At 46.7% G+C, this 11,164-nt stretch overlaps 1 protein-coding gene across 1 annotated transcript in view; it reads right to left on the bottom strand.

Moving 5' to 3' along the window:
* Nucleotides 1-380: 380 nt before the first annotated feature.
* Nucleotides 381-11,164, bottom strand: part of LOC311060681 (protein sidekick-2-like) — a 216,801-nt gene continuing 206,017 nt past the window's right edge. Inside the window, exon 43 of the mRNA XM_084078960.1 lies at nt 381-3,614. Coding sequence (XP_083935086.1) covers nt 3,105-3,614 — 510 coding nt within the window. The 3' untranslated portion in view covers nt 381-3,104. The remainder of the gene's footprint in view (nt 3,615-11,164) is intronic.

Genomic DNA, 11,164 nt, shown 5'->3' with positions numbered 1-11,164 from the left:
AAAGAATATGATTATTGGCAGAATTGTGGAAAGTTTAGAATATTTGGCGGTCCCGTTTTCATTTTTAACCCATTAAGAGCTGGAACTGTGTCATTTTTAGATTTGAGCTAAAAAAGCATTATTTTACACTTTGGGCTATTCAAAAATAGCAGATATACAAGCTCATAGCGCGGCACCGAGTGCCGCGCTATGAGCTTGTATATCTGCTTCGACCACGCCCCGAAATACCTGTATATGTGTCTCAAAGAACATGTATGAGCCAGCACAGCTTCTGGGGGTCCCTGGAACAACATATTTTATCACGCACGCGCGCGCGCACACACACACACACACACACACACACACACACACTATTTCCATTGAACTCCACAGCGGAGGCAGCCATTGAAAAATAATTTATTTGGGAAACATACTGTGATCAATATTCCATTCAGATTCAGAAGCATTTGTATTCTTTTCTTTTTCTTTTTTGCGTACAGTGAAATCACCCCACAGAGAAAAAAGCAGATGAGATTATCATTATTTTTTTTTGTTTTGTTGCCGTCGTCGTGGAAATATGAAGAAAAAGAAAAAACTGTGAACACACCACTGAGTCCTCACTACAGCGTTTATGAGTGCACGGTGTGGGGGGGCGGGGCAAGGGCTTACAGTTGCCACAGGACAGTCTGTCCTCTTTGTCCAGACATACAGTGAATGCTCTGTAAAAGGGTGAGTTATAGACTAATGGCTCTTTTCCACTATGAAGGGTTAAACCCAGAATCAGTGGTGGATAAAATAAGTAACTAAGAACATATACTCAAGTACTGTACTTAAGTAACATTTTGAGGTACTTTACTTGAGTATTTCCAATTTTCTATACTTTTAGTTCTACTCCACTACATCTCAGAGACAAATACTGTATTGAACTTTTCACTCCACTACAATTATTTGAAAACTTTAGTTACTATAGTTACTTTGTAGAAAAGGTTATTTTAGAAAACTTCTGAGTTCAGGGTGAAATACGTGAAATACGATTCACGTAACGGCACGGTTCACGGCCCCTATAGTCTGAAAAGAGCCATTGGTTTGCGCGTTGGTGTCGAGCATCGAGAATTCTCTGTGCACGACACGGGCGCAATCAAGTATAACTCAGGCTGTAAGCTTACGGAGAAGAAGAATTATTCACACACGCACAAACACTGCAGTCTTGTATCTGGGACCGTCACCCCTGCCGTTGTGTACATTGTCATGTGGGAACGACAATGGGGGAGATAGAGGTGAGGCAATCTCCGTGACATCATCTCATCCCATGGCGCCCGGCTCAAAGCGGGCCCGGCCCCCGCGATGATGATGGTTGTCAAGAGAGACACGAGACAGCCATACCAGCAGCAGGAATAATAAAACATCCTCCGTCTGTATCTTATCAAAATCAAAATAGCCCCCTCCCCCCCGCATCCCAGTTGCAGTTTTTATGGTGAGCCGGGCATCTGTGGCCGCTAGCGCGTGGTGCCTTCTGGCTTCCACTTGTTCGAGTGCGGCGGCGTCGCTGGATCTATGGGCGTGTGTTTGTGTGTGTGTGTGTGTGTGTGTGTGTGTGTGTGTGTGTGTGTGTGTGTGTATGTTTGTCCGCGTGTGTGTGTGAGAGAGAGACAGAGACAGCAAAAAAGGTGAAATAATACAGTGTTTATATAAGACTGTTCCATTCACAGCCCCGGCGTCCATTGTGATTTAAAAACAAGGAGCGTCTGTCAGTGCCGGTCCCCGACAGGAAGCCACGAGGTCCTGAGGAGGAGAAGTGGCACTTCTTCTTCTGTCACAAACGGTACCAGTTTCCACCAGATTACGTCACCGTGCGCCCTCCCTCTCTCCGTCAGCGGACGTCTCCGACGCAACTGCAACGCACCCCACCCCACCGAACCGAACAGACACAACAATAACACTGCGTTTGACATCTCTTTATAATATATGTTCCTTCAGGCAGCATGGCACAACAAGCTTTGACAATTTTTAGAACCGCCGTGCCCAAAAGAAAACCGTGTCCGCCCCACACTCGTTGGGTGGGTACGTGCACTAGAGGCCGAGGCGAGTCATCTCCCATGGAAATCTTTCACGGATAAGATTTCAACTCGCGGTATATAGGCGAACGAATATATCCGAATCCAATTCAGTGGATTTGGACCTCTGAACTGCCCCTGTATCCTCGAGTCCGTTCAATCATTGTCTAGTCCTTTGAACGTCCGTTTCATCTGAAGTCCAAACAGACCTACTCGTGTGTCCTCTTTAATTCCCTCGTACCTTTTCATCCTAGTGTTTCTCATTCACCATAGATAGTGACTTCAGATCAGCTCCGCTTATGTGTGTGTGTGTGTGTGTGTATATATATATACTGTATATCTATATATATATATATTTATGCATGTATATATATTTGAAAAGATTCTTGTGACTTTGTACAGGACCTATAACAGATTCTTCACTTTTCGAATGTGCGGAGTAAAAGAAGAGTGACAAAGAAAAATGAAACATGAAATAATAATATTAATAATAAAAAAAACTAAACCAATTAAAAGTCATGCAAAAAAAAACTATCACCCGGGTCAGCAAAAGCAAACAAAAGAGTGAATAGATGACTGAGTGCAGACAATATCTCTCTTATCCGTCTCTCAGCTCAAGTGATATGACCAAAACTATACAGTGGCACACACATGCACGCACACACACACACGCGCGCACACAGACACACAGACACTCACACATACGCACACGGCACACACACACCATAGAAGAAAAAGGGAAAAAAGTACTACTAAAAAGATATACCTTGTTTGTTTACAGAATCGCCACCTAAACCAAACCAGAAAAAAATGAAAAACTAATAAGAAAAGTAAATACAAGAAACTGTGTGAAAAGAAAAAGACGAAAACGATGCGTTTTTTGTCGGCTGATCGCCTGGCGTGTTGCGTTGGGACCCCCCCCCCCCCCCCCCCGCGTTCCCCCCTTCAACGCGACGTCGTCGGGTAAAGATATATTTCCTTAATATTTCACTTTCTTTTTTTATTCTCCCCCTCCGAGGCGTTGTGTGTGTGTGTGTGTGTGTGTGTGTCAGTTCTCATCACGCACAGTAATCACACAAAGGAGGAGAAGCCAGCGATGGGGGCCCGCGAGCCGGGGGCCAGGCTGCTGGGGGGTCTGTACAGGGTGCTGTGCTGGCTGGGGGGGTTGGAGGAGGAGCTCTGCAGGGACGGGGTGGGAGTCCGGGAGCCCTTGGGCCTGAACAGGCTGCCCTGCCCTCCCTGGGAGGTCGGGGTTTGCTGCTGCTGCTGGCCCGCCATGGACATGGAGGAGGTGGAGTTGGGGGACGGGGGCTGCTGGGGCTGGGGGCTCGGCGAGCTCAGCTGCGGGGGCAGCGGCGGGAGCGGGGGCAGGGGCGGGGGCCCGCACGGGTGCTGCTGGTCGCTGCCGTGCTCGCTGGCTGCCGACTCGGACTCGGCGTAGCTGCTGTAGGCGGGCGCGCGCGAGATGCCCTTCTGCTGCCGGCGCCACGAGTTGTAGTAGGTGGGGTCGCTGATGTAGTGGTTGACGAAGGAGTGCGTCTTCTGCCGGTTGGGGTCCACCTCGTACTCGCTGTCGCTGCCCTGCAGGGGGGGGGGGGGGAGAGGGGGGAGGGAAGAGGGGAGAGACACACATTAAAGGGATAGTTCACCCTCAAAATGACTTTTTTTCTATGGATTAGTCACCCCATGGAGACTTGAATTCATGGATGTTTTTTTGTTTTTGTCGATTCCTCTAAGGCTTAGAGGAGCCAAAAAACTAAGCCAATAATTTGATGACCTGCAGCGGTTCCGGTAGGTCTCCTTTGTGTCTCCTACCAGAACTGCCTACCGGTCCGCTAGTCATCAAATTATTGTCTTAGGAATGCGACAAAAATATCCATGAATTCACGTCTCCAAAATAGAAAAAATAATAATTTGGGTGAACTATCCCTTTAAGATGGCGTAGGGGAGTTCCAATGGTGTTTTTGCTCTGGCGCGGTTAGAGATGCAAGGGGGGAGGGGCTATAAGTGCAAATGATCATGAGGTTATTGTATCGCTGTTTAGTTTCAGAGGATAGGATATCGGTTCTCATTTACCTTCTTGCCCTTCCTAACTAGCACGCACACACACACACACACACACACGCATGCAAGACAAGTGTGTGTGTACATATGCGCACGGCACACCACAACACATCACGGCACATCACTAGTGGTGGGAAAAAAAGTTCATTTCAGTGAACGAACAATTTCGTTCACGTTCACGGCAATGATTCGTTCAAATGATTAGTTCACGTTCTTGTTCAGTAGCGCTATTTTCTAGCTAATTTACTTAAAAGTACAAAAGTATTGGCATCAAAATATACTTAAACTACCAAAAGTAAAAGTGCTAACATATTTGAAAATAGACGCTCACAACGCGTCGCGATGCGACGCGTTGTGAGCTTGTATATCTGCTATTTTCAAATAGCTTAGGTATAAAATAGGGCTAAAGTGGTTAATGTATCACTACACATCACAACACACGGTCAAGGAGGAACAAATGGTAGAGATGAGTGGAAGCATGACTGCGAGGGGAGGATGATGACTGTCTGGTTACTGGAGCGTGCGCTGTGTCAACGGACCATCAACACAAAGACAGCTGAAGGTCAACTATAACTCCACTTCAGGGCCTTAATTCCACTGGTCTAATAGGTCTATATGTTTATACACCTCATGTCTAACCTCATGTACATACTGCAATGTAGATATCTTAGATTTTTGCCTCTCCTTGACATGTTTTTCCTCTAGTGTTTGTTTTTTTCTCTTTTCCCTCCTTGCTCTCCCTCCCTTTTTCTCTTTCTAAAAACAAAAACAAACGATGGAGCTTAATTACACGAAAACAAATTTCACCCACTTCTTTTACATACTGTAAATACGTGACGATAAAGTTTACTGTGATTCCCCCCCAGCAGCACGGCACTCCAGCAAGACAAGGGTATGGGGGGGGGGGTCTATAGCCTGGCATTGCCAGACTGATGACGTGGATTCACTCACACGTTCCTCCACGGTATCAGTCTGGACGTCGGCCCATAGGCAGAGAGTATGAGAAATCAGAAAATGACGAGGCCAATCAGGGGGCTGCTTTTCACTGCTGTACGGACAGCTGTTGAAACGCAGTCACTGATTGGCCCGGTCATTTTCTGATTTCTCATACTCGCTGCCTATGGGCCGAAGTCCAGACTGATACCGTCCGTGGAGGAACGAGTGAGTGAATCCACGTCATCAGTCTGGCCAATGCCAGGCTAGGGGGTGTATGTATACAGCGGTAGACCACAAAGCCTACGGCAATAGGTGGGGAGGGGGTTGGATGGGGGGGGTCTAGCAGAAGGGACCAGTCCCCCCAACGGGCTGTTTCTCAACGTCTGGTCCGGGGCCGGCCCGCGGTCCAAATGGACGCTTACGGGTTTGTAACTCTACGATTTAAGTTAACTGACTTAATTTAACTCTGAGAGCGTACATATGGAACCAAATGGACCCGTACGGGTCCATTTGGTTCCATATGTACGCTCTTCAGAGTTACGGACCCGTAAGGGGGTCCATTCGGGGGACCCCCCTGGTGGTCACCTGCCGGACCGGACGTTGAGAACCGATGCCCCTAAAACGCCCTAAAAGGGCGACAAGACACACAAAGCAGGAAAGCCAGCCGGAAACCTCACCAAATGCAGCGGGAGCGTACGCAGGCCACCTGTCCCGTACGAGAACACCAGCGCCTCCTATGAGTGAACAGAACAAGTGGGGGTTTAAAGCACTATGGTGAAGATGGATTAAAGGAGTAGTTCACCCAAAATAATTACTTATTTTCTATCAACTACACGCCCCATGAAGCATTGAATTCATGGAGAATGTTTTGTTTTTGTCGCATTCCTAAGCCAATAAGGCTTAGGTGGTCTCTCTGGTAGGGTGTCTCCTACCGGATACATTAGCATCTCTCCGCCGGTCATCAAATTATTGGCTTAGGAATGCGACAAAAACAAAAAAATCTCCATGAATTCAATGCTTCATGGGGTGTGACATTGATAGAAAATAAGTATTTTTTTGGGTGAACTACTCCTTTAATGAAAGAGTTTTGGCCAAGAGTGCAATGATGACCCTCGATGACCCACAGTTATGATGATGATGAAACCATGTAAGCGTTTTTCTTGCCTTGGAAACATACAGACTGTAAAAAAATTATGGTCAAAGTGATCCATGGCGTCACCCATTTCTACGCTTTCTACAGGCCCCATTTTGAAGTCACTATCTCAGCTAATTCATAATCTACCTTCTTCATATTTTCGGTCCCAAAAAGCAACCGAAAACGTATGATATTGATTGGAATACTAAGCTATGATGACTAAAACTAAAGACTAAATATATGGACAATTTCGTCAACAAATAAAAACTAGATGAAAACGTGAAAAAAAAAGGAGAAGAGATCCAGTAGAACTAAAAGACAAGTCATTTTATAATTGGTTGCGCTCGGGTGTAGAGCTCTGAAAATAGCCCATCTAAAAGCTCACAACGCGCCACGCTGCGGCGCGTTGTGAGCTTTTAGATCGGCTATTTTCAGCATGCAACCAAGTGTAAAATCAGCCATTACGACGCCATCAAGGCACCGGCAAAATACATTTTAGTCGACTAAATCAACTGTAGATTTAGTCGACTATAATCTTATGATATTTAGTCAACTAAAACTAGACAAAAACTAAAACATAGCAGATGACTAAAATATGACTAAAACTAAATGGAATTTTATTCAAAAGACTACGACTAAAAGTAAATGCAGATTTGCTGTCAAAATCAACTCTGAGACGGACCTCAAAAAACCTGATGCGTTAAGAAAAATGACAAAGATCCCGTGGCGCATTCTTGAGCGGACTGACCCTCCACCTTGCTGCAGGCTAGGGCTCAAGCTCCTTTTGTGGACACGTAAAGCCACATTCCAGCTGTCAAAGGAAGGGACAACTCCATCATAATCGGGGCGCCTCAGTGAGGGAGCGCCGTGGGTCACCTATAAGTGCCGTGAAGCGCATGATTAATGACAAGGCCACCAAGGCACTCAAGGACTCTATGACTCTGATCGTGCAAGAATGCCTCCCGACGAGGGAGGTTTTTTCGTGAAACGCAGCACCAGCATTATTATGTGGAAGAAAGACAAAAGAGACAGTCTTTTTCCATGGGCCAGGGTTGGGTTTTCAGGAGTTGTGCTGGTGGCAATACGGAGGCATTTCAATGCTTTTCTCTGGCTCGCCACTCTACTGATATCATGTTCCATTATTTCACATGGGACTGGCAACGCATACTGACATTCTCCAGAACCACCCCCCCCCCCCCCCCCTCTCTCTCTCTCTCTCTCTCTCTCTATCATACAGCACATGTGTCACACATATGGCTACAGAGTCAGATTTCACTCCTCCCTCGGCACGGGTTTTTCAACATGCGCCTGTGTACCCTTCAACGAACCCCCCTCCCTCTATATGAGGCTTTCTCTTCATATACCATATATATGTCAGAACAGTTTAAAAAAGCTGTGAAAAAGGAATACTATACAGATGGGTCACGCTTGTCTGATTCCTTGACCAAACAAATAAAGCATAGGAAAAAAATGATTTTAACTGTTAACATTTTGCAAGTTTAACCACAGGCAACCTGGTGTCCCTAAGTAAAAATAGCGAACAAAGGCGATCTACAAGCTCACAATATGCCGCAACGCAAGCTTGTAGATCGGCTATTTTCGGCATTTGTGTTAGCAAGGATATTAGGTCTTAAGTGTTTGCAAATATGACTTATGCCAGTGGTTCGCAAAGTGGGGTCTGGAGGAACCTCTGGGGTCATTTGAGGGGGTTCCAGAGGGTCCCCAGCAAAATTGGTTAATTCAGTATAACCAATTCAACCCCATTTTATACATCTGCTACTTGAAAAGAATCATGAAAAAGTCGGGAACAAATTGGAATATTTTGAAGCATTTTAACAACACAAATCAGATTAAATTGGGGTACTTGACAGAAAAAAGTGATTTACGTGGCTTGGTAATGAGGGTCATATAGAGACTGTTGTTCTTCCTAAGTGGGGGAAAGTCCCATTAAAAGCCACTTGAATGTGAATGGAGCGTCCTGTGGAGTGGGGGGAAACGTGGCGTTTGCATATGTATGCATGTGTGTGAGTGTAATGCGAGTGTGTGTGTGTGTGTGTGTGTGTGTGTGTGGGGGGGGGGGGTCGTTTGGATATCATAGGCCCATTGTAAGGCATTTTGAGAGCCAAGCGCCACGGCGCTGAAAGGCATTCCAGTCATGCCAGTGCATTTAGCAACACAACAGAACAACAACAAGGCCCCCTCTTCACTGGCCTGGTGAGATAACGCTCACGCAGCCACGCCAAAGCCCCACGCTGTTGGCTAGAGGAATGAACAGTACTGCACCCAGGGGATGAGACAGCAGTCCAGCTGAGCGTGTGTGCGTGTGTGTGCGTGCGTGCGTGCGAGTGTTTGTATTACTGTACTTACGAGGACCAAACGTCCCCACAAGTACAGTACAATTTCAGAAACAGACATTGTCCGGAGCATTTTGCTGTTTAGAGCAGGGGTCTTCAACAGGGGGTCCGGGACCGCTAGGGGGTCCTCAGAGTTACTACAGGGGGTCGTTCAAATCTTTGTGTGATATGATTATTTATTTTACCTTAGCCACTTGAACCCTAGCATCCCTTTCCTAGGAGAACTTTAGCCAAAAGTAGCAGATCTACAAGCTCACAACGGCGCGAGGCGTTGTGAGCTTGTAGATCGGCTATTTTTGGCAAAGAGGTTTAGGTGATGAGGGAAAAAGAGCAGACCACGTAAACAAAAAATGTTGAATCTGAAACACAATTTTATACGATATAGAGGGGGTCCCTGCTTCATCTCTCTCTCAGCTAGGGGGTCCTTGGCCTGAAAACGTTGAAGACCCCTGGTTTAGAGAGATAGGCTTACATTTAAAAAAAAATAGGTTGGTGTTATAGGTCTTATAGGCATTTAGAATAGGGTGACAGTATATTCAACACCTCAAACCGGGACCCTTAAATCATTGTGCATGCCGCGCGCCCATTCATGCACGCGCACATGTATACGCACCATAGATGTTGCATACATAAAACGACTGACATTTAGAGGTTAGGTTTACAGATTGGGATTAGACATTCGGAGGTTATAGGTTTAGGAGTTGGGGTTAGAGTTAGAGCTTGTGAATCGGCTATTTTTCGACTTCAGGTTTAGGGTTCAAAATTGCACAAAAAAAAAAAAATGTAAAAATGGCGTTCATAAAATTGTGTGTGTGTGTTTCTCTCTCACTGGCAAAAAAAGGGTGCATTTGGAACAGAAGTGTTGACACTGCATTCCTCTCCGGACCGGACCGGCTTGGCCCGGCCTTGAAGTGTGGGAAACAGATGTTACTAGTCTCGAAAATATTCTTCCCCCCCAAAAAAACATCCATCTCTCCATTCTCTCCTCCCCCATTTGCTTCACTCTCTCGTTCCCCCTCGGCCCAGTGCCGATCCTTGTCCAAAACGCCCCCCATGCACCCCTTCAGATGGTGTCCCATCTGATGAACGCTGGAGTAAGTACGTAAGTAAGTAGCTTTGGGAGCCAACGGTTCCAGAGCCATGTGGCCCATAGTTCAGGAGCCATGTCTCCTGTTTCTGTAACATGAGGCAGCTTGATTGCAAGTATACACCCCCTGGACATGACCCAGGTTTGTCACAGGGACTTATACCCCCCAAATCCAACCCTCGATGCTGAGTGCCAAGCTGGGAGGGATTGGGTCCCTGCCAGGGATTGAACCCTGAACCTCCCAGTCTCAGGGCAGACCAAGCCCCCAGAACCGAGAGGGTGCAGTGCAGTGAAGCGCATTGGACATGGTGGCCAATGATAGGTACTGCAGCTTATTATGTCTGGGGCCAGACACATTGAACGAGTGACTCGTGAGCTTGCTCACAGGGTTGCGCACGGAGGTGACAATACTGCGCATGCGAGACGACACGTAGAGTGACGCAAACCGCGTCACATAGGCCCAAAATAGGGGCACGGTGGCGCAGTCGGTAGCGCTGTTGCCTCACAACTAGAAGGTCCTGGGTTCGATTCCCGCAGGAGACGCTGTGGGCGTGTTCTCTCCTCCGCGTCGTCAGTACCCATACCCTAGGTGGGGTTGGTGAAAGGGCCTTTCTGTGTGGAGTTTGCATGTTCTCCCTGTGTCCCCTAGGGTAGGTACCCTCACAAAAAAACATTCAGTAATCCTGGTCTCTATACCGCCTCCCCCTGGTCAGCCGGGGCGCCTGATGGAGGGGAAAGGAACTGGTTGGAATAACGTGTTCCTTCCACGCGCTACGTCCTACCGGGGAAACTCTCACCCGTCGGGTGACAAGAAGGTCAGATGGCTCTCATGCATTGAAGGAGGCATGAGCTCGGCCCTGGCCTCCCTAGGTTGGCAGAGGGAAGGTAGTGCCCAGGATTACATAGACAATTGGCACCGGGTGTAAAAAATTGGGTTACAAAAATCGTGGGATAAAAATTTCGTCACATTTCCCAACTTGGAAGAAGGGTTGAAAAGGGAGTATGTGCTGGTTAAGCAGCTCCATACAAGTGAATGGGCAGGATTTCAGTTTTTTTTTTTAACTCTATGGGGCAGACGTGTCTGTGTTTTTCCTCATACAGTTCCGGTTCCCGTCCCCCCCGGCCCCAGCGCCTGTCATTGGATAGCTGTCGTGCTCCCGCACAACCTAAAATACGGCGCTGCTGCTTTGCCAATGTAACAGAGTTGAGATATTTCTGTATCACATCATATTCAGTGCACAAATAAATACAAAATACATATTTTAACATTATCATTGTACAGCAGTCCCTGCATTCAGGCATCATGCACAGAGACACATTAACTATGCATAGCTTTTGAGACAGATGAAGCGTGCACAATATATTCCAATGTATATAGTTGTATTATGCTTATTATGCTTATATCATACAACGCCATAAAGCCAGCGGCTTGTTTTCATTGCGGTCCTTTCACATGTACTGTAAAGCCTATATGACTATGCACAATGTCTTTAGTTAAATGCATTTACTTTATCAGCTGAAGCTCTATAATTCAGCATTATGAAAATGTGTCTCG

This window comes from Gymnoscopelus microlampas (genome assembly GCF_963454915.1).
Source record: "Gymnoscopelus microlampas genome assembly, chromosome: 14".
Lineage (NCBI taxonomy): Eukaryota > Metazoa > Chordata > Actinopteri > Myctophiformes > Myctophidae > Gymnoscopelus > Gymnoscopelus microlampas.
Note: the sequence above shows the minus strand (reverse complement) of the source record. Positions and strands in the feature narration are given on the sequence as shown.